Here is a 27,453-nt window from a genome sequence, read left to right as displayed (position 1 = left end):
AAATTGCATACTCCATCTCTTTATTTTTATGAAATCACCAAGGATGAAACGTTGTCTAGGGCAGAGGCTGAAGAGAAAAAACACGTTGGATATACCTTGATCAAAGGATTTTAATGGTTATTAGTTGGGTAATGGAGAACAAGGATTTTAAATAAGTGCTGAAGGGGATAGAAAACAATATGAGATGTTCAGTGGAGTAGTGGGTTAATCTCAGCTAAGAGCCACACAACTGCCATGGCAGTCTTGGCATGGCAAATTGTGGAGAATATCACCAGGTAGGAGAAAATATCATTAACCCTCAGCCATATTTCATTCAAGGTTTTGATATAAGCATCCAAATAGGAACCTTATTCATAGTGTCGAGTGCTTTAATGGCCCCGTCAGAGGATACCAGGAGAGAAATAATGAAGTTGTAGACTGACATGTTGGGTCTGGGACAGCAGCAGGAGTGCAGGGAAATTGAGGAATACTGGGGAGTTGGAGTAGGATCTTGGGTGGGCAGAATATCTAAAATGAGAGACATGAAAGGAAGCAAGGAAGTGAAAGTGAGAGGAATGGAGAGAACTTTTCTTTAAAATGGAGGAAGAACTAGAAATAAAAGTTAAGAATTTGGCAGTCAAACTGCACATGCAAAGGAACAGACAGAAATCTCAAGCTATGCGTATCTGGCTACATAACAATTATGAAGATACATAATAATCTAAATGAAGTGGATGGGAAATGAAAGGAGAGTGGTCTTAGTCCACGTCAGGCACCCAATGTTCCTATAATTAGGGTGAGTCAGTACAGAGCTCTGACAACCAGCCGTCCAAGTTTAAAGTATTATACCAGAACATTGAGGATATACTTTTAGGAAAAACTGAATGGATTTGGGCTTTTCTTTAGAAAAGAGAAGAATTGTGTAAGAGATCATTAAAATAATGAAAGGATTTTATCAGGTACAGAACATGTTTCCAGTTGTGCTGGTGATCAGATCTAGGTGTCCTAATTAGTCAGCATAATTCCATTAGAAAATTTAGAATAAATTTCTACTTGAATGAGTGATAAAATTCTGAAACCTGTCACCACTTGGGAGCTGAAGCAAATGGCATAGATGCATTTTAAGTAGAAAAATAGATTTTGATTAAAATTTTAGGTGAAGAGAGATTATGGAGTATAGATACCACCTTAAATTAATTTGATGAATTGACCTGGATGTTTTCCTGTAAAAGTAGGCGATAGAGCTTTCTTTACTGTTTCATCAGCTAAATGGGCTGACCAGTTATGGCTACCAGTCCCACCTTGCTTTGAAAATGTCGTTTGCAGTCTTGACGTGAAAGGTAATGGTTGTAATGATGGAGGTTGAAAAGTTTATAGGTGGTTGGGAACCACTTTGTAACTTCTGCGTGTGAGTATTCAGACTTGTTTGCTAGAATTTAGGATAAGTTTAGAACTCTAATCAAAGGTCTCTGTCTTTGTTCTTCTTTGTTCCCACTGGTTTACAGGATAATGTATAATTGAGACAAACTGATATTACTGAAAATGCAAAATAATCATATTTCATCTCTTTCATATTTCTTCACAATTCAACAATTCTTTTGTTTACAGACAAGCCATTTATGATGCATTTGACCGTTTTCTTCAGAAGTACTCCGTCTAGAATTGAACATTGGATCCCAGGCTACTTGTACTCCTCTGTACTACTAATGTGGTTGCCATTTATATCTAAGAGCACTACACTGTCCAAATTATTGTTGTAAGCAAAAGAACTGTGAAAGCAACTATGTACTGAAGAATGAATGGAAACTTAATTGTTCCTTACAGGTTGAAAGCCACTCAGTACTAACAAACCTGTACTGCTACACTGTACAAATTATTATTGGTCTGACATTTCAGAATTTATTGAAACTGATTAGCACTATTAATATAATAGTCATAAATGGTACAACCAAGGTGCTCCTTGTAACACCAATAGTCAATTTGATTGAATCGTTCTTTACATTTTCACTTAACTGTTGGATATGTTGGAGCATCCTTAATTCAATTTTATGACTCAAGTATGAACTGCAGGGGAAATGATGCAAATTTTGTTTTTATAAGACTAATTATAAAGTATTAAGAAACTAAACTTCATGTGCTAGAAATTAGAACTGACTTGAAAAAATGAAATGGATATCAGCACAAGAACATACTAAAGAGAGAAATCTGGTGCTACATTGTGCTAAATAGTGCCTACTGAATTTAAAAACCATGATCTTGATGTAACAAGGTGACAGTTTAATGAATAAAATTTGCAGATGTTGTCTGTCCAAAATAAAACCTGAAAATACCATTGACATTTTAATTCTGATTAACTAATTCTGGTTTGATGAATCTGCAATGGATTTGAAATGACTCTGTAATCTTTTAATCTTAATCTCTTTGATACTGGTTGCCTGTGTGAAAGCCATGATTTCTGGTTTCAATTTAGCACAGTTTGCATGCAAAACATCACTAAAAACTGATTATGTAGTTCAATGTCATGTGAATTTTATAATTAAATTTAAATATTTACAATTTTCATTAAAACTCAAAACATGGACTGCTTCTTTTGTGTAAAGGACGGATGTTGTATTTAGAAGTGAGGAGTGTTATAATTTGTTGTCTATGATGCTAACAGCCCCACCACCACCAATATGTATCTCCATGTACCTTTTGATTGGTGTAACTCCAGGAAATTCTGTACCGACTCAGTGTCTCTTTGAGACTTGTGCACAGTGCAGCAGAACACCAATATCACACACCCCACCCAAGCAAAAGTGATGGTACTGGTGGCATTGAAATTTTAGAATTGATATTAATGTCATGTCAATTTTTGACATAGAAATAGACCTTGAAAAGCTTCAGCAACTGTTTCTCTATTGTTTTACAATTGGTTGTTTCTTCCCAGGACATATCTTTGAATCATCTTCAGAGCTGAATATTCACAATAAAAGCTTGTTTCCATCTCTTATCTTTAATCATCCTCCATTAGATTCAATTATTCCCTAAAGCAGAGATATAATCAGAAATTGTTCTTGATCCTAAATGTCGTCTTAAGAAACATTTGCATGTACTTTTATAATTGCCATTTCAAAGTTTAATATGTTTCATGTTTCAACACTGCTGGTTATAAGCAGACTGGCACCAGACATTCTGCAAAGCACTCCTGACATGAGGACATTTAGTTATATTAAAAGTACATTACTGGGGTCACTGAGTTACGGGTATTGCATTGCTACAGTAATGAAAATTAAAACGCATCAGTGTTTTTAGAGTTTTTGACTTTAAGTTCATTGACAGGATATGGGCATTGGTGACTGGGTCAACATTTATTGCCCATACCTAATTATTCTCAAAGGTGGTGGTGAGCTGCCTTTTTAAAAAGCTAAAGACCATGAGGTCTAGGTACATTTCGCAGTACAGTTAAGGACAGTTCCAGGATTCTAACCTGCTCTTATATCTGCGCTATCTATATGGATGATTCATTCAGTTTCTTGTCAATAATAACCCCCAGTCTGTTGAAAGTGAAGGATTCAGCGATTGTAATGCTATTGAATGCCAAGGGGTGATGATTAAATTCTCACTTCTTGGGTGTAGTCTTTGCCTGGTAGTTATGTGATAAGAATCGTTATTTAACCATTTATCAGCCCAAGCGTGAATGATGTTCAAGACTTGCTGCATTTGAACAAGGGCTCCTTCAGTATTTGAGGAGTCAGGAATGGTGCTGACCATCGTTGATTACACAATGAACATCCCATTTCTGACTTTATCATGGAAGGAAGCTCATTGATGAAGCATCTAAATATGGTTGAGTTGAAGACACTACCCTGAGGAAGCTTGCAATGATGTCCTGTGGCTGAGATGATTGAGCTCCAAAAGCCACAGTAATCTTTTTGCTCTGTGTAGAGAATAACCACTGTTGAGTCTTTATGGAAGGGCTGCTTGTACAGAATAAACTTTCCTCTGTAGGGTCATTTAGAACTCCTCTCTCCACCCAAAGGCTGCATGGCATCAAAAGATTGGGTGGAATCGATGCACCTTTGACAAAAAGTTTTCAAAACTTTCTCTTACTCAGCGATTGCTTTAGTTAAATATGATTGTCCTGTATAAGGGCGTCTATTTGTGGGTCTTCAGATGGTTGAAGAAGCCAATCTGGGATCCACAGATCCTGATGCAATGTCAGAGCTGATGGGTGGTAGTGGTGGTTGCAGGTTGTGTTGGATGGGCATTCTGATGTTCTGTCTCTCTTTTATGCAAGAGTCGTGTCTGTTCAGTAGTGTGGCAGAAATAGTTTTCATGGGGAAATGAATAGGAAGGGTTTGGAAAGATATGGGCCGGGTGCTGGTAAATAGGACTAGATTGGGTTGGGATATCTGGCCGGGTTGGACCGAAGGGTCTGTTTCCATGTTGTATATCTCTATGACTCTATAAACTGCTCCCTGCTGATTCTCGTGTGATTCCATTTAGTAGTCATGTCCTCCCGGCTGTTTAGATTAGATTAGATTACAGTGTGGAAACAGGCCCTTCGGCCCAACAAGTCCACACCGACCCGCCGAAGCGAAACCCACCCATACCCCTACATTTACCCCTTACCTAACACTACGGGCAATTTTAGTATGGCCAATTCACCTAACCCTGCACATCTTTGGATGGTGGGAGGAAACCGGAGCACCCGGAGGAAACTCACGCAGACACGGGGAGAACTAGCAAACTCCACACAGTCAGTCGCCTGAGGCGGGAATTGAACCCAGGTCTCTGGCGCCAGGCAGCAGTGCTAACCACTGTGCCACCGTGCCGCCCAATTGATATTGATTGTTGATATTGATATGAAATTTCTTGGGGTTGGATGTTATCTTTAAAGCATTTCTTTTGGTCACCAGAGATACGCTGACCTTCAGCTGAGAGTACATGATCTGTTTTGGGAGGCGTGAGTTGGGGCATTCAGGTGACAAGGCTGGTCCCTTGGCGTTGCTGTTGAATTATGGTGGTGATGATGCTGGCTGTTTTGGCCTCCTCCAAGACATTGATGTCAGTGCACTTTGTCTTCCCACAGGATTTTTCATAAGGATCTCTGGTGGTGGTGTTCCAGTGTTTTAAGGTGTCTACTGTAGGTAGTCCACATTTCAGCTCCATATGGCAGTGTGGGTAGACCAGAAGTTTAGTCTGGGCCTGTAGGTCATGTTCTTCAAATACCCTTCTTCAGTATTGTATTTCCACATCTATGTTTGCCCTGAGGAGAACTCTTGAGATTTTGGGAAGTGATCCATGTTTTCAAGGCAATGTTTTTGACTCCTATTGTAAGAGGGGTGGAAGTGGGTAGTGGTTGACGGAGTAATAGCATTTTTTTAATATTAAGAGTAAGGCCAAGAAGCTTGGATGCCTTGGCAAAGCCATCCAAGATGCACTGCAGATCAACCACAGAGTCTGCTGCGATGGCATTGTTGTCAGCATATTTACACTCCATGATGGAGGCCTTGCACCTATTAAGGTTGAACAGCCATCTGTCTACCTGATAAATGATTTGAATTCCTTTCGGCAGGTTTGGCCAATGAAATGGAGAATGGTGATAAGAAACATGGTGTGCGGAGTGGGTGCGATGATGCAGTCCTGCTTGACTCCCTCTCCACGGTGAGAGGCTGAGACTCTAATCCACAGTTGCTAAGCACTGTCTCAGACATGTCATCATGCAGCAGCCTCAGTATCCTTTTGAACCTATCAGGGCAGCTGCATCGTGACAGTATCCACCAGAGATTCTGGCGGTTAACTTTATCAAAGGCCTTAGGTCAATGAAGGCCAGGTAAAGGAGTTGTTTCTGTTCCTGAAATTTTTCTTGTAACTGACATGCTGCGAAAATCATGTCTGTTGCTCCTCTGTATGTCAGAAGCCACACTCTGATTCAGGGAGTATTTCCTCAGATAACAACAGAAATCAATTGGCAAGGACACGTGGAAGTACTTTGCCAGTGGTTGACAGAAGGGAGATGCCTATGTAATTCCCACAGTCAGCCTTATCACTGTTTTTGAATATGGCCACAATCAAAGAATTCCTTAAGCTCCAAGGGAAATTGTTCTTTGAGTCAAATCTTCAAGAGCAATGTAAATGTGTGTTGATGGAGTTGTGGGCCACCCTCCTTTAGGATCTCTCAGGAATCCCAATAGGACTAGCAGCCTTTTTATGCTCCTTATGCACTCTTGTACTTTGCTCACACTGGGAGGTTCTTCCATGTCACCTTGCATGGCTCTTGGGGGATTTGGTTAACTATTTCTAGTGTAACATTGGTATTATGGTTCTTGGAAATGCTCTCTCCAGTGTATATGTTTATTGCCTCATTGTCCTTGAACTGAATATGTCTGTCTTTAGAGCAAAGAGAGTTTGGGCCATGTACTGCCTTGGTGGTGTTGAAGAATCTCTTGCTTCTGCCAACTGCTGGATTTCCAAGGCTTTATAAGTCCACCATGTTTTTGAGCTCCTTTACCCTCATCAGCCTTCGCTTTGGCATAGGCCCTTCTTTTGACCTTGCAGCTGACGTCATTCTGCCAGTCGGAGAAGGCTGTCTTTTTCTTGGAGATGAGCTGTTCAATTTCTGCATCATTCTCATCGAATAAGACCTCATTGTACCCGAGGGTGTAATTGAAGGTACTGAAAATGATTGATTTAATATAGACTCCAGTGTTCTCCTATGTCCTCTGGGTATTCCCAAGGTAGGTTTTTAGCAAGTGAAGTCTGTAGATGTTGCATAGAGACCATGTTGAATTTTGGTCGGGCCTGCTTTTGAATCCTCATTTCTGTGTAATCTGAACATTGTGGAACAGATAAAGCAGTGGTCCAACAGTCATCTGAGCTGATCATAGCCCCAGTGACATTCACATCCCAATGGTCCCCAGAGTGAACAATGACCTGATCAATGAAATGCCATTGTTTCAATCATCGGTGCCTCCAAGATGCTTTGAATTTGTTTTTCTAAAAGAGTATTTAAGATGGTGAGGTTGTACTCCGCACATTTTGTAAGAAGAAAGACTCCATATGAGTTGATGTTGCCAATACCTTCCTATGATGCCATTTCAAAGGTTGAGGTCTCGACCAACCCTAGCATTGAAGTCTCCAAGAAGAATTATTTTAATGTCCTTGGAGTGTCAAGGTTGGTATAGAAACTCTCCATCCTTCTCTGAGTCAAGGTTTGGGGCCTAAGGGCTCACAATTGTAGCCATCTGGTTGTTGGTGAACATCAGACGTGAGTTTAGGGGATAATCATTGATTCCCGCAGGAAGTTCAGAGAAGCAACTGATGAGCTGGTTCTTAATTGCGAATTGAACACCGTGAATTCTATGCTCATCAGCAACCTTCCCCTTCCAGAAGATAGTGTAACTGCCTTTCAGCTCCTTCAGTTGCTCTTTATCTGCAAGGTAGGTTTTAGAAAGACCATTCTAGATCAGTGGTGCTGGAAGAGCACAGCAATTCAGGCAGCATTCGAGGACAGGCAAAATCAATGTTTCGGGCAAAAGCCCTTCATCAGGAATAAAGGCAGAGAGCCTGAAGCGTGGAGAGATAAGCTAGAGGAGGGTGGGGGTGGGGAGAGAGTAGCATAGAGTACAATAGGTCAGTGGGGAAGGAGATGAAGGTGATAGGTCAGGGAGGAGAGGGTGGAGTGGATAGGTGGAAAAGGAGCTGGGCAGGTTGGACAAGTCCAGACAAGTCAGGGGATCGAGTGGCTGGAGGTTAGAAACTAGGATGAGGTGGGGGAAGGGAAATGAGGAAACTGTTGAAATCCACATTGATGCCCTGGGGTTGAAGTGTTCCGAGGCGGAAGATGAGGCATTCTTCCTCCAGGCGTCTGGTGGTGAGGGAGCGGCGGTGGAGGAGGCCCAGCACCTCCATATCCTCGGCAGAGTGGGAGGGGGAGTTGAAATGTTGAGCCACGGGGCGATTTGGTTGATTGGTGCGGGTGTCTCGGAGATGTTCCCTAAAGCGCTCTGCTAGGAGGCGCCCAGTCTCCCCAATGTAGAGGAGACCGCATCGGGAGCAACGGATACAATAAATGATATTAGTGGATGTGCAGGTAAAACTTTGATGGATGTGGAAGGCTCCTTTAGGGCCTTGGATGGAGGTGAGGGAGGAGGTGTGGGCACAGGTTTTACAGTCCCTGCGGTGGCAGGGGAAAGTGCCAGGATGGGAGGGTGGGTCGTAGGGGGGCGTGGACCTGACCAGGTAGTCCCGGAGGGAACGGTCTTTGCGGAAGGCGGAGAGGGGTGGGGAGGGAAATATATCCCTGGTGGTGGGGTCTGTTTGGAGGTGGCGGAAATGTCGGCGGATGATTTGGTTTATGCAAAGGTTGGTAGGGTGGAAGGTGAGCATCAGGGGCGTTCTGTCCTTGTTGCGGTTGGAGGGGTTGCGTCTGACGGCGGAGGTGCGGGATGTGGATGAGATGCGTTGGAGGGCATCTTTAACCACGTGGGAAGGGAAATTGTGGTCTCTAAAGAAGGAGGCCATCTGGTGTGTTCTATGGTGGAAAAGCTCCTCCTGGGAGCAGATACGGCGGAGGCGGAGGAATTGGGAATACGGGATGGCATTTTTGCAAGAGGTAGGGTGGGAAGAGGTGTAATCCAGGTAGCTGTGGGAGTCGGTGGGTTTGTAGAAGATGTCAGTGTCAAGTCGGTCGTCACTTATGGAGATGGAGAGGTCCAGGAAGGGGAAGGAGGTGTCAGAGATGGTCCAGGTAAATTTAAGGTCAGGGTGGAATGAGTTGATGAATTGCTCAACCTCCTCGCGGGAGCACGAGGTGGCGCCAATGCAGTCATCAATGTAGCGGAGGAAGAGGTGGGGAGTGGTGCCGGTGTAATTACGGAAGATCAACTGCTCTACGTAGCCAACAAAGAGACCGGCATAGTTGGGGCCCATACGTGTGCCCATGGCTACCCCTTTGGTCTGGAGGAAGTGGGAGGATTCAAAGGAGAAATTGTTAAGGGTGAGGACCAGTTCGGCCAAACGAATGAGAGTGTCGGTGGAGGGGTACTGTTGGGAACGTCTGGAGAGGAAAAAACGGAGGGCTTGGAGGCCCTGGTCATGGCGGATGGAGGTGTAGAGGGATTGGATATCCATGGTGAAGATGAGGCGTTGGGGGCCGGGGAAACTGAGGTCTTGGAGGTGGTGGAGGGCGTGGGTGGTGTCTCGAATGTATGTGAAAGAGCAGCTGAATCGATCTGGCATTTCTTCAGTTCTCTGACTGTGATCACAATTCTTTTCTCTGATTGATCACTGTTAGCTGGGAACATCAGAGTTTTGCATTCCAAGCTCCAAAGTTCATTATTCTTCTTTTCTAACCCCATGTGGGTGATCTCTGGACATGGAAATCCAGTCAGGAGTTTTGAGGAAGGCTACTTTAAGGGCACTTCTTCCAGCCACCTCCTCTACTGGGGTAAGCAGAGCGGATCCTAAACTGGGCTGCTCCGTCATGGGTGCAGCTGCTGAAATGCTCTACCTGCCCTATCCAGGAGCAAGATGACTGAATCTAATACCCACCACCTATTGTGTCAGTTTGTGAATTGTGGCTTCCAGATATCAGAGTCTTGCTCGCTCCACCACTAACTGACTGCCATAGGACTTTAGTCCAGGATGTAAACAGGGCTAGACTTCTTGGGAAGATGCCTGTATGTGATGTGCTGAAATGTGGGGAGGCTAATGCATAGACAGCCAACTTGGCAGATAGGGGTCAAAGCCCAGTGACATGGAGACCAAGGCGACTGGCAGTCCTTCTCTGTTGCAGCCTTCATTCACCTTTACAACCATTGTGATACTATAATTTAAGTTTGGCTATCATCCTACACCAGCTCTGCTATTGAAATCTTCATGGATTATGCTTTGTTTAGAACCTCCCCCCTGACCTAACTGTCATGGTTGACCTTGCCATGAGCAACACTGCAGATGGTTTAGCTCTCAGGTTTCTATGTATGCACAATCCTCTCCACCACGACAAGATTGTGGTCCTTCGAAAGGTTTCAGAACCATTACCGTAAACATCACTTGGTAAAGCTTTTTTTAAATCCAGTTAGCCAATTTATGTGTATAACTATATTACCTTTAGGACTACCCTCTCTTCCCCCTTGAGTTTCCTTCCAGAGAAGGAGTAATTGGCCAGGCTCCAACTTGGGTTTGAAAGGTTTATTGGGGCCCTTTTTGTTTACCCCCTAACACATATTGCCTCCCGCCGAAGGCTTCCATGCCTTAAAAAAGGAAACTGGTATAATCAAAGGGGAGTGGCCAGCTGGCTTTGTTGCTAGCCTTCGTTTAGATTAGAGGTCTTGATTCAGTTTAGCAGCAGTGTGTGCGCGAAGAAAAGCTGTTGGGGCAAGTCCAGCCAGGTACCCTGCCTCTAACATTCAGCCTGTAAGCCCTGGTTTGTTTCGTTTTTACTCTTTGCGCTAAGGGATGTGTTTATTACGACTGTTGCAAGTACTTTCGGAACAGCGTCATTAAGTTGGGATAGTCTGTCGGATTTTTGGATAGGTTAAGTTACCCGTTATTCTGTTTTCTGTTCCTTGTGTTTCATTCTGTAATTTTGTAAATAAATTCTGTTTGTTTAAAACTTGGCAGTTGGACCAACTAATTCACTCCAGGGATATCCACTATACACTTACCTAAAACTAATAGCAAAGTTACAGTCTGGGCTACCTGCTTAAAAATGTTTTCAGAGGTTGGGTCTGGTCCATAACATTGCCAATTTACTATTTTCCCAGAACATGCTGTATTTGGACACAATAGAATAATATGTCTTTGACTTGAGAGCTGTTGACCTTGGTTCTGATCCATGAGTCACTTCTCTGCTGACAGATCTTTTATCACTAAAAAAGCTTTTGTAGAGGATGTCATTGGTAATTTCTCAGTTTGGAAGAACCTTTTGAATTTCCTTTGCACATGAACTCTTTGCTAACTCTGGTAGTTGCCCCATAATATCAAACTCATGATTGTCCATCAGGTAACATCTACTCTGTTGGATCAAGTGAGCAAGTACTTTCTTCCTGGCAATGTCTTAGATTTCTGGATCAAGTAATATCTTCCTAATTGGAAAAACGTATTTGCTTTTGCACTGTCCTGACCAGGCAATTTCTTCCTGACCATGTCTTGTACCTGTCACCATTAGCTGACTCATGTGAAGTTGTAAGCAACTCATCTCTCTCGATTTGGTGATGAGGCTAAACAGTGTCAGCCACCCTCTGGTCATTTGTTGAAGTTGATGTTTTCAGATTTTGTTGAATTATTGAAAAATTGTTCTCACTTAGCAGTACCGCTGTCAGTGACGTTGACTCTTCTGCTTTAGGAAACAGCTGAATATTTCCACCAAATAAAGTCTGTGACCTCTTTCCTGTTGAAAATATGAAATAATTATGCTTACGTAAGTAGAGTCTCTGGATATTCTGTCTTGTTCCACCATGAAAGCAGGAAGCCCTATAAGTCTTCTATAGTTGTCCTGTGACTAGTTTGTCAGTAGTTTCCTTTTGGACTAGTTCTCTTAGAGGTGGTTGATGTTCTGTGTTAGTCTTCTCTGAGTCTTCTGATGAAACTGAGGTCAAGACATGCATCTTATACATTTTGTCTGTGCATTTGCATTGCAGTGTGACACAACATTCATAGTCAAAGAGACGTATAGCACAGAAACAGACCCTTTGGTCTAACTTGTCCATGGTGACCAGTCCTATGCTTTTGACACTTTTTCCACCTGTACCATATGGTCTTGCGTCTGTAGGTAGAAACGTCTTCTTCTGTAGTCATGGTCATTGATCTGATAGGACTGTAATGCTCACTAAGGTCTCATGTTTCAAATTGATAAGATGGTCATTGATATAGACCATTTCCGTGTTTATAGCTCATTTGGTTCAATACATTTCCCAAGGAATACTGCCAGTTTGGTGTGACCACTAGTTTTTCCACTATACTGAAACACCAGGTTATAGTCCAACAGGTTTATTTGGATGCACTAGCTTTCGGAGTGCCGTTCCTTCATCAGGTGGTTGTCCTTTCAGCACTCCGAGAGCTAGTGCTTCCAAATAAACCTGTTGGACTATAACCTTGTGTTGTGTGACTTTTAACTTTGTCCACCCCAGTCCAACATTGGCACCTCCAAGGCATGGCAATCTTCTAAGAGTGACCTACGTTTTTAGGAATGTGAAATTCGTTATCATGGCTGGACATTGTCGATATCTGCGAAACCTCATTGTCTCTCAGAACTTGACAGTAAGTCTTAAATCAGGTTTTGACTTGTCCTGTACATAGATTTGTCATGTACCTCTTTAGAATATCCACGTATTAAAAATAGAATCTGTTGTCCTCTAGAAGTAGGGTTGGATTTCTCCTCTCAGGATCTGCCTGTGAATTTTTCTGCTTTCTGCTTCCAGCGCAATTTGAATGTTTTTTTTTCCAAAATTGAGTTTTCTTTGAGCTATAAGCTAATTTCTTGTATTAATTAGTCTGTTTGGCCAAAATATATAGCCAGTAGTAAGGATGCTACCACTGCACCACAAGACCACCTCCTCAAGAAGGATGGAGAAACTTTAAAACAGAAGGATGTAACTAAACATGAATTTCTAGATAGCAAGACTCCAAAGGTGAAGAATATCAGAACCCAGCAGTTCTTACCCGAGATGAACATATTTAAAGCTTGAGATGACTGCATTGAAATGAGAATGTTCAAATGTGAGACATTTTGAAAAAAATTGAAGGGACAACGTCCCCAGAGTAAACAGAAGTCACATAAAATATTGTGCTTATGCGAACTTGTGAAACTGTATTCAGACCAAATAATTACTCTTTCTGCTGAGTATTTGACTTGTGTTGTTGGGTTGTATGTCAATTGGGTGCAGAGAAAAGTTTTGATTCGGGTATCAATAGATATTTTCATTATTCTTTTAATATTTTTAACATCACTAATTGTTTAAGAGAATGGAACGTGGACATCATTAAGCTAGCATTTATTGTCTGTCGCTATTAGTCCTTGAGAAGTTGGTGGTGAGCTGCCTTCTTTGAACCTTTTACAGTCCATTTGCTGTAGGTAGACCCACAATGTCATTTAGGCGGAAGTTCTAGGATTTTGACCAAGTGACTAAGAAGGAATAGCAATACATTTCCAAGTCAAAATGGTGAATGGCTTGGAGGGGAACTTGCAGGCTTTGGTGTTCACATATATCTATTATCCTTATCCTTCTGAATGGAAGTGGTCATGGTTTGGAACATGCTAAGGACCTTTGGTGAATTTTTGCAGTGCATCTTGGAGACAGTACACTGTCTGCGGCAGTATACTGCTGATACTGAGTAGTGGAATGATTGTGGATTTTGATCCAAAAATGTTTGTGGATTTGGTGCAAATCAACTGGGCTGCTTTGTCCTGGGTGGTGTCAAGCTTCTTGCGTGTCATTGGAGCTGCACTGATCCAGGCACGTGGACAGTATTCCATAACACTTGTGACTCTTGCCTTGTAGATTGTGGACAAGCTTAGGAGAGTCAGGAGGTGAATTACTCTTGCAGTATTTCTAGCCTCTGACCTGCTGTTGTAGATACTAGTTATATGGCGACTCCAGTTGAGTTTTTGGTCAGTGGTAACCTCTAGGATGTTAATAGTGGGGGATTCAGTGATGAATATTACATAATTGAATGTCAAGAATGCTGGTCTCTTATTGGAGATGGTCATTGCATGACATTTGTGTGGTGTAAATGTTACGTGCAACTTTTCAACCAAAGTCTGAATATTGTCTGGGTCTTGTGGCATTTTGACATAGGCTGTTTCAGTATCTCAGGAGTTGCAAATTGTGCGGAACGTGGCACACTCATTAGTAAACCTCCTTACTTCGGATCTTATGATAGAGGGAAGGTCATTGATGAAGCAGCTGAAGGTATTAGGATCTTAGATGGCAGGGACTCCCTGAGGAACTCCAGCAGAGATGTCTTGGAGCTGAGATGACTGATCTCCAACAACCACAATCATCTTATGTGCCAGGTATGATTCCAACCAATCTTATTATTAACATTCATGTGCTTTGATTTTTATATAGTAACATTATTTTCATTAAAGTCTATCTTTGAGATTATTTTTTAGTTGTCGTAGGATTTACGTATTGCTGGCAAAGCAAGGATTTATTACTGATTCCCAGCTGCCCTACAGAAGGTTGTGGACAACTACCTTCCTGAACTGCTGCAGTCCTTGCTGTATGGAGACACCCATAGTACTGTACAGAGGGAGTTCCAGGATTTTGATCCAAAAATTCCAGAAAAGCATCCATCCCACTGCAGTGAGGTTAGATTTAAGGTATTGTTATTGGACTGGTAATCCATAGACCCAGGTAATGAATCCAGAAATGAATCCCACCAGATGCTGGAACTTGAATTCAGTTTCTAAAAATCTGCAATTTAAACTGTAATAATGACCATGAAATAATTGTTGTAAACATCCATCTGTTTTGCGAAAGCCCTTCAGAGAGAGAATCCTGTCATTCTTACCAGGTCTGGCATACATGTGACTTGGTATGGTCATACATATGGTCATACGTCAGTATGGTTGACTCTTAAATTGTCTATCAAACTGCTCAATTGTTTAAAAACCACAACAAGGTCTCAAAGGAATACAATTGGATGGACCCTGGAAGGTCTTCCAAGAAAATCTGGGAGCTAGTCCAAAATTTGGAGAGCTCTGACATAGACTAGTCAAGCAAAAGCTTGCCATTGTCTGAATTCCATGAATATGACTATGATTACCATGACACAACTACCATTCTACTACCAGAGCAGATCAACAGAAGTGGTGGCACAAGTGGTAAGTAATCAGGAGTTTCCCTGGGAGTCCTCAACACTTATCATGGAACTCATGAAGTGTCAGGGCATCGGGTCAAAAATGGCAAAGCAAACTCCTGCCAATAACCACTACCTTACCCCTCAACCACACCTAATGAATCAGTGCTTTTCCGTGTTGAACACCAATAGGAGGAAACATTTGAGGGTGGCAAGGGCACAGATGTGCTCTGGGGAGGGAACTTAAATGTCCATCTCTAAGAATTATTTCAGTCAGCAGTGGTACTACCAAATATGTGGGAAAACATAGCTGATCTTGTCCTCACTAGTCTACCTCTTGCAGATATATCAGTATGTGATAGTATCAGAGGAGTGCTGACCACACAGACCTTGTGAAGTCAAGGTCTCATTGAGGATATCCTCAATCATGTTGTGTGGTGCTACCACTGTTGTAAATGGAATAAATATTGAACAGGTATAGCAACTCTAGATGAGGCATCCATGAGATGTTGTGGGCTAACAGCAGCAGCAGATCGTATTCCAACATAATCTGCAACCTCATGGCTTAGCGTATCCACCCACTTAATCATGATCATCAACCCTGGTTCAGTGAAGAATATCTAAGGGTATGCCAGAAGCAGCACCAAACATATCTGAAAATGAGGTGTCAATGTGCTGACGCTATAATATAAGACTATTTACAAGCCAAACAGCATCAGCACCAAGTGATAGAGCTAATCAAGCCCACAAGCAACAAATTAGATCTAAGCTTTGCTCCTGCCACATGCAGTCATAAATCGTGATAGACAATTAAACAACCCACTGACGAAGAAGATTTCACCAATATCCCTATCCTTAATGATGGGAGAGCCCAGTACATTAGGCAAAAATAAGACAAGCAATTTGCAACAATCTGCAGCCAGAACTATCAAACTGATGATTCATCTCAACCTCCTGTAGAGATTCCTAGCATCTCAAATGCCAGTCTTCAACCAATTCAATTGAGTTCAAGAAAGAGCTGAAGACACTTGACACTACAAATGCTATATTCCGATAGTAGTACTGATGATTTGTGTTCCGGAATTTGCCATGTTTATGGCCAAGTTGTTTCAATTCAACACTGGCAGCAACCCAGCACCAGTGAAAAATTGCCCAGATACAAAAAGTGGTAAAGATACAACCCAACCAATTATTGAGGCAGAAGTGTGCAGTGCAGATGCTGGAGATTAGAGTCAAGATTAGAGTGGTGCTGGAAAAGTACAGCAGGTCAGGCAGCATCTGTGGAGCAGGAAAATCGATGTATTGGCTAAAGGGCCTTTGCCCAAAACGTCGATTTTCCTGCTCCTCGGATGCTGCCTGACCAATCAATTAACGCCCCATCAGCCTACTCTTGAACATTAGGAAAGTGATGGGATGTGTCATCAAAAGGACTATCACATTCAATAATCCCACCACTAATGCGCAGTAAACTTGCCTAACAAGAACTTGCGCACTGACACTCGGTTTGAGCTCTGCCAGGCCACTTAATGCCTGATCTCATTACAATCTTGGACCAAAGATGTTCAAAAGAGCTAACGTCCAGCAGTGAGGTGAAAGTGACTGCACCTGACATCAAGGTAGCATTTGAGGGATGTAACATCCAGGAACTCTAGCATTACCGGAGGCAATGGGAATCAGGGGAAATCTCTCTGCCAGTTGAAGTTATACCTCGCACAAAGGAAGATGGCTGTCGTTGTTGGACATCAGTCACCTCAATTTTAGGAGATCCTTGCAAGTGTTCGTCAGGTTAGTGTCTTAGGCCCAACCATCCTCGGCTACTTTATCAATGACCTCCCCTCCACTTTAAGGTCAGAGATGGGGATGTTCATTGTGCAATCATCAATGTTCAATACCATCATGACCCCTCAGATACATATGCAGCAAGATCTGGAAACAGCCAGACTTAGGCTGACAAGTTGCAAGTAATGTTCACACCACACCAATGACCACCCCAATAACAGATAATCTAACTATTGTCCCTTGACATTCCCATACTATTGACGTTCTGAACTGACTAGCCGTATAAATAATGTACTTACAAGGGCAAGCTAGAGGCTAAGAATCTTGTACTCCCTAAAGCCTGTCCACCATCTACCAAACACAGGAGTACCCTAGATTAATCCCCACTTGCCTGAGAAAGTGCATCTCTAACAACACTGAAGAACCTTGACACCAATCAGAACAAAACAGCCCACTTAATTGCTCCCACCTCTAAAAACATTCACTTCCTCCACCACCAACACACAGTAGCAGTAGTATTTATCATCTACAAGATGCACTGCAGATTTACCAAACTTCTTGGATGGTAGATTCCAAACTCTCAACTACTACCATCTAGAAGGACAAGTGAGCAGATACATAGGAGCACTGCAACCTGAAAGTTTAGACTTGAAACTATATCACTGTTCCTTCACTGTCAAAATCCTTGACCTCCCGAACAGTATTGTGTGTTTACCTACACTAAATTAATTTACCAGTTCAAAAAGGAAGCTCACCACCACACTCTTGAAGACAACTGGAATGGGTAATACATGCTGTCCAGCACACACAGCCGATGTTCACAGAATTTTTTTAAAACTGAAAATCTGATTGTACTTTGACGATCAGTTTGCACAAAAATAGTTGGATGAAAGTCATGTGCAACAGTATTAATTTACATTTACACAGCATTCTAAGTGTGATGAAAAGTCTGTGGTGCTTGTCAGATATGTAGTGCTGTTCCTGATGATAGTGCACTGACAGTCCATACTGAAGTTCACTTGCAGTAGCCTACATAATAGTTCTTTTTGCCTTACAAGGAATTTGGACTGACAATAAGCATCAAATTTGTAGGCCATGACTGCGAGATTTCATCTTCTATCAATATCATAATCTTATTCTGGAAGCCATCCACAGCTTCACATCTCTTTGATCACCAATTATCAGAAATCTGTCCCTTGATTTCAAAATCAGAAGTAGGATTGCCAAAGCTGCAATTTTCATGTCAAAATTGAAAATGAGAATGTGGGACAAACTCACCAAAAATACGAAGGTCTGCATATATGTGGCTTGTGTTCTTACAGTAGCAAAGCATGGACACTTACATAGATTCTATCACTGCAACCTAATATGAGAATTAAGCATCACCAAATACAGAGTACCAAATGTAAAGTACATTAATGTGAAGCATGTTTTTCCTCCGGAGTCAACAGCAACTCTTGGCTTGTTCATAGATACTTCAGGGTGACAGCCACATTTCCAAACACATGGTCTATGGTGAGTATACTGTTGGCATGAGAACAACAGTTCACAAATGTCTACAATACAATGATGCCTGCAAGTGAGATCTCAAGGAATCAGCATGAAGCATTGGAAGTTTTGCTGCTAACCAGGGTGCCAGGAAGAAAAGCAGTTAAGTAGTGCATGGAAAAAGCAGAGGGTAAAGAAAATGATATTTTCAAACCAACCTTTTCAGAGATGTTATACAACTCAGGTGAAACTTTAACCTAAACCTCCTGTTTCAATAGTAGAGATACTACCACTACACCACAAGAATCCTGAAAAATGAATTTGTCTACCTCAGGTAAATGCGATACATCTGTGAGTGCTGTAAAAAGACTACCAATCACATTTAGCCTGGAGAACAACAGCTCAGTTCAGAGCTGACATACACCCTGTGCCTGGCACATTGAAATGGATGTATACCTACTACTGTATTCGGATAAAACAATTTCCTTTGACTTTTTGTCATTTACATCAATGATTTGGATGTGAGCATAAGAGGTGCAGTTAGTAAGTTTGGAGATGACACCAAAATTGGAGGCGTAGTGGATAGCGAAGAAGGTTACCTCAGATTACAGCGGGATATTGATCAGATGGGCTAATGGTCTGAGAAGTGGCAGATGGAGTTTAATTTAGATAAATGTGAGGTGCTGCATTTTGGGAAAGCAAATCTTAGCAGGACTTATACACTTAATGGTAATGTACTGAGGAGTATTGCTGAACAAAGAGGTCTTGGAGTACAGGTTCATAGCTCCTTGAAAGTGGAGTCGCAGGTAGGTAGGATAGTGAAGAAGGTGTTTGGTATGCTTTCCTTTATTGGTCAGAGTATTGAGTTCAGGATTTGGGAGGTCATGTTGCGGCTGTACAAGACATTGGTTAGGCCACTTTTGGAATATTGTGTGCAAATCTGATCTCCTTCCTATCGGAAGGATATTGTGAAACATGAAAGGGTTCAAAAAGAATTTACAAGGACGCTGCCAGGGTTGGAGGATTTGAGCAGTAGGGAGAGGTTGAGCAGGCTAGGGTTGTTTTCCCTGGAGCGTCGGAGGCTGAGGGGTGACCCTATAGAGGTTTATAAAATCATGAGGGGCATGGATAGGATAAAAAGACAAAGTCTTTTCCTTGGCGTGCAGTCTCCAGAACTAGACGGCATAGGTTTAGGGTGAGGGGGAAAAGATATACAGGGGAATCTCGATTATCCGAGCATGATGGGTGGGCACTATTTGGTTCGGACAATCGATTATTCAGTTAATTGATTAAATATCTTTCCACTGGGGCTCAGAACTTTTAAAGTCTGCTCCCCGTTCAGGAGACTGCAGCAGCGCACTGCGTGCGAGGCCCCGCCCCAATGCTGTGCAACACCGCCTCTCCGCTCCCGCCACCCCCAGCCCAAGGAACACCATCTCTCCGCCCCCAAAAATGCCTCCCCATCCCCAACCCTGCTCCTTCGCTCCCAAAAACGCCCATTCGCCCCACACACCACTCCTCCCGTCCCCAACCCCATGCAACACCGCCCCTCTGCCCCCAACACCGACCCCCATCCCCAACCCCGTGCAACACCGCCCCCCCCATCCCCAACCCCATGCAACACCTCCCCCCACCACAAATCCTGTCCAACACTGCCCCCCCCCCGCCCCCTCACCAGGGCAGCTGGACTGGACACCAACAACAAGACTGTTTCAGTTGTCTTTGTGGGGTAAGTCTCCAAATAGCGGGCGCACACACACACACAGCCGCAGCCACAGCCACTTTTTACTGCAATTTTTTGACAGGTTCTGCCTTTGCACTGTGTAGGACAATGTTGGAGAGATTATCTGCGGAATGGGGGGGGTTTAGGGTACAACCCTTTGTAGAACTCCGGGGAAAGTATGGGGAGATAGAGAGGGTGGGCAGTCAGTCATTTGGACACGGTGCCTGTTTAAACAAAAGACATGATCACTGTTGGAAACACGTCTTTGATGTAATGTTTCCATCAGGACCTCAAGATCTCCTTTGGATAATCCAATTTTCGGATAATTGGTATTCGGATAATCGAGATTCCTCCGTAAAAGAGACCTGAGGGGCAATGTTTTCATGCAGATGGTGGTATGTGTACGGAATGAGCTGCCAGAGGAAGTGGTGGAGGCTAGTACGATTTCAACATTTAAAAGGCATCTGGATGGGTATATGAATAGGAAGGGTTTGGAGGTATATGGGTCAGGTGCTCGCAGGTGGGAATAGATTGATTTGGGATATCTGATTGGCATGATGAGATGGACGAAGGGTCTGTTTCCGTGCTGTACATGTCTATGACTCGATGAGTCTAATTGACAGTGAATGGAGGAATTAGATGTTAGGACTGGTGACTCCAAGACTAGTCAAAAGCATATCATAAAATTGAGGCAATGGTTACAGAAGCCTTTTACTTGATGAGTCAGCATTTGCTCTCTCAGCATTTTGACTTAATGCTGAACTCCCTTTTTCCCCATAATCCTGCTTGATGTTTCTACTTAAACAATCATCTGGTGCCCTTTTGAATGTTTCAATTGAGCCTGATTTGAATGGATTTCCAGGCAAAGCATTCCAAACCCAGACCACTGGCTGTGTGAAAATGTTTTCTTATCTCACATTTGATTCTTTGGTAAAACTCTAAAACTGTGCCCTCTGGTTCTTCAGTTTTAAAAAAAGGTTTACAACTTGGATTCAGGACCTTTTTTCCAGGCTAAGATGTATTTGGGAAAAAATTGAATACATTTCAGCATACGTCATGCAGTTCAAAGCTGCATTCTTTTAAGTCACATATTCTGTTTGCCCTCTGCACATTCATGGGACATTCCACATCTAGGTGTGTCCTGTGAATTTCAGATATATCAATGTTTCAGAATCTATTGTGAGATGTACAGTTTTTAAATCAAAGTAAGCATCTCTCAATGTTGTGATAGCCTATGAAATCAAAAGATTTTTCATAGACCTTCCAACTGACCAATGGTAAAGTGGTGGTTGTGAATTAAGCAAGTATTAATAGCGTGGGTTGTCCAAGCACTGAATAGGAGAGAGGTTTTTATTTGCTGATGGAATGTAGGTTATAGAGAGCCATTGTCATAGTCATAGAGTTATTACAGCAAGTAAAGAGGTCTGTCATCCTGTCATGTCTGCCAGTCATCAAATATCCATGTGTTCTAATCCCGTTAGAAAGATTCAAGTGCTCATCTTAATAGTTCTGAAATGCTTTGAGGTGTCCCCCATCACTTTTTCAGTTGCAGTTACCCACAAGTGAATCAGTGATTTTTTTCCCCTTGAAATCCCCTCTAAACATCTTGCTTCTTACCTTAACACTGTGCTCATTGGTTACTGACCATTCTATTAAGGGGAACTATTTCTCCCTATTGACCAGATCCTCCTCAGAACTTTGTAACCCCAATCAGATACCCGCTCAGTCTTCTTTGTTCCGAAGGAAAACAACCACAGCCTATCTGATCTTTCTTCATAATTAAACTTCTACAGCCCAGATAATATCCTGCATCCTCTCTAGTGCAATTACATTCTTTGTATAGTGTGGTAAGCAGAACTGCACATAGTACCCCAGCTGTGTCCTGACTGATAAAATCAGATCCACCATAACCTCATCATAAGGTGTCACTGGTTATGCTATTTATTGACCATTCCTAATTACCGTTGAACTGAGTGACATGTTATTTCAGAGGATTGTTAAGAGTTATGTCAAAGGGAAGCAACATTTTATACTGTTTGAGAAGTGAGTTCCAATTGACTGGTAACTGGACTTTCTGATTTGATCAATGGGGATATTGCTATGGAGAATGTATCCTTTAGATGATAACTGACTTTTATCTGCCACGATTTATGTAAATTTAAAACAAGCAGGTTGACTCTTTATCAAGATATTGTCCTGAGGAATCTAGCCAACATGGTGTTCAGATGTAAATGAGTAATTTGGTAAATGAATTTCAGTATTGATATTTAGGCTATCCATCCCAAAGATTAACAGATGATATCAAATAACATGTTCTTAACAAGCAAAGTACTTAACAATATTTGCGTAATAATCCTCCTGCGTGTGCTAGAAAATATAATGATAAACAATTTAGTTCAGTCAGTTTTACTCATAGTGTGGCACACTTGCCTGTACTGAAAGGTACATATTAACACACAGTGCTCCTATTCTTTGCAGACAGAAAGACCATGTCATGCACTGTGCTTATTTCCTGCTGAATCTCTGGTTTAATATCCCTCCCACTCACTGGTTTATTATCTCTAACAATCAGACTCCCACTTTTCTCATTGAGTCATAGAGTCAGAGTCATAGAGATATGCAGCATGGAAACAGATTCATTGATCCAACTTATCCATACCAACCAGATACCCCAATGCCAGTATTTGGCCCATATCCTTCTAGACCCTTCCTATTCATATACCATTCAGATGCCTTTTAAATGCTGTAATTGTACCAGCCATCACTTCCTCTGGCAGCTCATTCCATACATGCACCATCCTGTATATGAAAGCATTGCCCCTTAGGTCCCTTCTAAATCTTCTCCTTCTCACCTTAAACCTGTGTCTGCTAATTTTGGACTCCCCATCACAGGGAAAATACCTTGTCTATGTACCCTATCCATGGACCCCATGATTTTTTAAACCTGTATGACATCACACCCCAGCCTCAGACACTCCAGGGAAAACAGTCCCAGCCTCTCTCTCCACAGCTCAAATCTTCCAACATTGGTAACATCTTTGTAAATCTTTTCTGAACCCTTTCGTTTCACAACATGCTTCCTATAGCAGGGAGTTTATATTGAGTATAGAAAATGTTTTCTGTTACATGATTCTAATGGACGTACCGATGACCGTACAACGCAATGTTTTGATAAAATGTGTATTTTTTCAATAAAGTTGTGTTTTTTTAAAATAAAATCTATTATATTTGAAATACTTTTTCGTAGTTTGAGTGTTTTGGCATGCTTAAAATGTTCTAGATCAAACTGTTCAGAGACGTAATTACACTCGTGAAGCACGTGAGACTTGAACCCGTGACTAATAGTCCAGAGGTTTAAAATCCTAGGTAATTTAATCAACTTGATCATAGTTGTTATATTCTTATTGGAGGGAGTGCGATTTGAACTCGAGCGTCCTGGCTTAGGGAAACTGCCACTTCACCAGTAGGTCTCCACGTTTAGGATTTTGTTCAACAAAGTTAAAAATCACACACCAGGTTATTGTCCAACAGGTCTATTTGGAAGCAGTAGCTTTCGAAACGTCGCTCCTTCATTAGGTAGCTGTGGATCATGCTCACAGAATTTACAGCCAAAGGAGTCCAACAAAGTGTCCAACAAAGACTAATTACCAAGCACATAAGAAAACCCATGGTGTAGCTGTTGGAACAAACTGGATTCCAGGTTTTAATTTCCTTTCATTAGTGGGCCCGGCTTTGCAAGAAGTAGCGAGCACAGCCAGACACGCAAAAAAATACTTGAGCTAGCATTTTTTTTAAAAAAGACGCGACCAGTGAGACGGGCCATCATCACTTTTGCGTTGATTTTGTTATGCCAAAAAAAATACACTCGCTGCTTGTTCAATAGACTGCGCTTGTGATTTGAAAGGAAGGAGATGCGCCGGCCACCGCCTATTGTATTCGCGGGGGAAGGTGAGAGGAGCAAGTGGAAAGGCGCATGCGCTAGCCCATTCACGCCAGCCCCGCCCCCTTCTCCGGGACGGCGGAGGGAAGAGGAAAAAAAAACACGAAGCGGGCAGTGCGCAGGCGCAGCACCAAGCGATCGGTTAACATGGTGGGAGTGAAGCATGTGTCAACTTGAGCAAATGGCAGCGGTCTAGCTAAACGGAGAAGAATCGGAGCCTTCCTGGAAGCGAAAGCGAGAAAGAACGAGGAGAGGAGTGCTCCGCCTTGGGCGGTCTCGGAAGGGGAAGGGAAGAGCGGAGAGGAGGTTGAAGGTTGTGGAGCAGAAGAAGAAGAAGAAGAAGAGGAGGCGGCGGCGGCGTGGAACCACGTTTGTTGCAACGCTCGAGTTCCGAAGGGGAGCCGCTCGTCCATTTTTCTCGAAGTCCACCATATTGTAACTGGTGTTGGCGCTGGCTCGTCCTCTTCCCCGGTTCCTGCTTTCACTTCGCTCGTTGCTGCTTTTCGCAAGCCGGAATTCCCCGCAGGACTTCATTTTCTTATTCCCTTCTCTCCGTGCCCCCGATTAAGAAATTCCGCTGGGACTCGCAACCTAAAAGAGAAAACACGTTTTCCCCCTGGAGTTTTTTTTAAAAAATAACACACACGGTTTGCGTGTGAGAGAGACAGAGTATATTTTTAGGTCCTGACCGAAGGTAAGGGGGAGGAGGTGGACATGACTCTTCATTTTGATGTTTGGCATTGAATTGACCCGTGGCGGCCGCGTTCCCCAAAATGACCGTTATGGAATCCCCAGGTTCAAATTTCTCCCACCTATTTTTCGGGGATGGTTTTGAAAAATAAATTTCCACAGGATTTGGGGAAATAAACAATAAATAGGGGCCTGTTTCCACAGTAACAGCTGGGTGTCGTAACAATGGTGTTAAAGCGAGACAGTCCCAGGCCCCGGGGAAGATGGTGGGAGGCCCTGGGCCGGTGGACTCTTGTCCAGGCCCCGGAGGGTGGCTGAGGCTGGCGGAGTAATCCTCAGGCCTCTGGGGGAAATTATGTGGGTTGGGGGGGGGGCGGCGGCGGTGGAGTGTTCTTCAGCCCCCCCGGGCAGATGGTGGGGGCGTTGGCCGGGCCGGTGAAGTGCTCCCCAGACCTCAGGGAGAGGATTTGGGCGGGGGGGCCCCGAGCCCGGCGTCATGTTCCTGAGACCCGGCCTACGTTGGTGTGAGGAGCAGCACTTGCTCGCACGTGGTGGCCCAGAGCTGGTGAAAGCTTTAACCAGCTGATCAGACACTTCATTTCCTTCTCCTCTCTGAACCCCCCCCCCCAAGCTGCATAAGGGGAGGTGAGCACCAGAACACATGGTCTAGCCTAAATAACGTGTCTAGAATAATGTCTAGATCTAAATAACGTGTATATTTCCTTAGAATATATACTCTGCAATCTCCCTCCCACCTGCCTTCAAGTAACATTTAGAAGAGCTATTAGCTTTACACGCTGGAGTGGCTGCGTTTTATTCAATTTTTCTGCTATTTCTTTCGTTTGCACCCCTTCCATTTTTAAATCTCCTTAACTTGTTCGGGTGTTGGGCTGAGTCACTCATTGTCTCTATGCTCTTATTATTAATAACAGACTTTTAAAGAAGTGAGGGAGCATCTTTTTAATTGCCCATCCTATATTTTAATTCAACAGTAAATCGTGACTATTTTAAAGCAAATTATTAGAGAAAGGCCAAAGGAAGAGCAGTGATTTTTGGACACCGGCTTAGCCGTGCAGTGCATGATGACAACCGAGGTTGAATCGCCCATGCTTCAGATCACAGATCACGGCACTTCTGCTCAGCCATCAGGTAGCAGTGGTGGCGGCGGCTCTGAAGAGGAGATGATGACCCGTGCCTGCTCCACGTTGTCCTCGGCTTCAGGAGGAGACGAGGAAGCGGGCAACGATCTATTGGCGAGGTTAGAGCCACAATCCGGAGACCGGGACCAGTCCGAACAGCAGAGCGGTCCTCTGGAGCTGGCGACCGACCCCGAGAATAAGGAAAATGATCAAAGCCAGAGGGAGTCGGCGGAGAAAAAATTCACTGAGGCGCCTCCTCCTAAAATCAATCCATGGACCAAGAGGAAAAATGTGGTCACGACTAACAGCGTGAATGTCAACAGCCAGGAGACAGGTTTGTGCTCGGGATCTTTACTTTTCAAATCTGATTGAATTCTCTTGAAGGAAATCTGAACGTGATAGTCAAGTGGTGAATTTTAATTCTGTGATCACTTGCAATTTGCTACTTATCGCAAAGTTGATTATTTTTTATTGGGGAAAATGTATGGATCCATTTTAAAATTGTGGATTTAACAATCGCTTGATCTGCTGTGCTATCTTAAAATTGTATGGCTTGTCGGTATCTTTAGGTCTGGTGCAACAAGTGACCCATCACTTCATTCAGTTTAGCAGGTATGCCTCTAAAAAGAGTGCTTTTTAAAAATCTGTATACAGACCATGTTTTCGTGCTGTTGCCATCTTCGTAAGCGTCGTTCATCCATTTTATTTACTTAAAAGGGCATCCGATTAAGCAAATTTGAAAGAGGTGTGGTCTGTTTACACTCGCACTCTGAAATAAAATATATGCAAATTTTTTAAAATTAAAATAACCTCTTGTAATGTCGAAGTTTTGTATAGTTGGAGGAAGGACGTCATTGGGTAAATTGCATATTTATGCTTGACTTAATCAAATTTGAGTTTGACGTAACTATATGCATGATCGTTATTAGGGGCTATGTTTTGTTATCTTAAGTTTAAGTTTAGAAAGTCAACAGTTTTGATCTTTCTACTGTTAATGGTATCACCAAGTTGACGACAAAGGTCAAAACGGCTGTACCCATAATCCTACTAGGATAAAATCTTTTTTGTGTGAATAATGTCTGTTTACAACAGAATATTCATTTTTTTTAATAAATGAACAGAAATATGGATTTGTTAGATTTCTCTCCGATCCCCATCCAAAAACACTTGCAGCTATTCCCTATCAATCCTGTGAAACTCAAGTTGCCGAATCTGCTGATGAAAGCACATTCAGGACTACAGCGCAATTTGAATGATGCCCATCCCCCGATTCCGATCAAATTTCAGTCTAGCACGTGTTGTGGGACTACGAGCCGGCAATATTTCATGGGAGCAAGTTGGCTTTTTATAATATTAGAAAGGTGGATATTCCGTTGGAATGGAATAATAAACCAGCTATATAGAGTCAGAGACTGAATTTTACATGATTCTAAGCACGTGCCAAACTTTTAAAATGGACTTGCCGCTGCCCCAACTGTTGATGACTACTACTACTCTTTTAAAGTAACATTCAACACGTTTGTTCAGCAAATTATTGTAACGTTATTAAGTAAATTATTGAAGTTAATTGACATGCTTAATGACATGTAGAGGAATTGAATTTTTTGTTTAAATTTTTTGGTGCTGAAGAGTGCTGGGTGATATTCGCACTTTTTAAAAAAAAATCCTTGCAATGTACCAGCAGTGCATTACCATATGTTTGCATTTTATTTACAAAGCAAATTGTTTTTACGATTGGAGGCATTCTAGCCAGCTAAATGTATTCCTTTTTCCAAACTTACTGTTCTGTTCCTTGTGCTTTCCAGTGGTATTAACCCTTTGTTGACATGGTATGGTTGTTTATCTCAGAATCTTCAAGTAATATTTGGTAGAAGGAGGAAGTACACCAAGACTAATCCTTTAAAGTTGAATTTCTTTGTAAATGT

General features: G+C 42.6%; 2 protein-coding genes across 10 annotated transcripts in view; both read left to right on the top strand.

The window, feature by feature from the left end:
* abhd18 (abhydrolase domain containing 18) overlaps positions 1-2,565 on the top strand; it is a 98,952-nt gene extending 96,387 nt beyond the window's left edge. For all 6 annotated transcript variants that reach the window (XM_087980083.1, XM_087980084.1, XM_087980082.1 and 3 more), the window contains one exon: positions 1,588-2,565. In XM_087980083.1, coding sequence (XP_087836209.1) covers positions 1,588-1,639 — 52 coding nt within the window. In that variant the 3' untranslated portion in view covers positions 1,640-2,565. The remainder of the gene's footprint in view (positions 1-1,587) is intronic.
* Positions 2,566-23,813: 21,248 nt separating this feature from the next.
* LOC122539387 (la-related protein 1B-like) overlaps positions 23,814-27,453 on the top strand; it is a 114,393-nt gene continuing 110,753 nt past the window's right edge. The window contains exons 1-2 of one of the 4 annotated variants that reach the window (XR_015753331.1): positions 23,814-24,393; positions 25,382-25,862. Coding sequence is in view for 2 of the 4 variants with exons in the window: in XM_043674174.2 (XP_043530109.2) it covers positions 25,469-25,862 (394 nt within the window). In the remaining 2 variants the exon portion in view is untranslated. Of the gene's footprint in view, positions 24,394-25,381; positions 25,863-27,453 lie in introns of those variants that run through there. The other 3 variants (XM_043674174.2, XM_043674172.2, XM_043674175.2) reach the window with 3 other exon arrangements.

This window comes from Chiloscyllium plagiosum, unplaced genomic scaffold (genome assembly GCF_037043375.1).
Source record: "Chiloscyllium plagiosum isolate Xiang-an unplaced genomic scaffold, Cpla_swu_hap1 HiC_scaffold_36, whole genome shotgun sequence".
NCBI classification, from domain to species: Eukaryota; Metazoa; Chordata; class Chondrichthyes; order Orectolobiformes; family Hemiscylliidae; genus Chiloscyllium; species Chiloscyllium plagiosum.
This window is presented reverse-complemented; position numbering and strand designations above follow the sequence as displayed.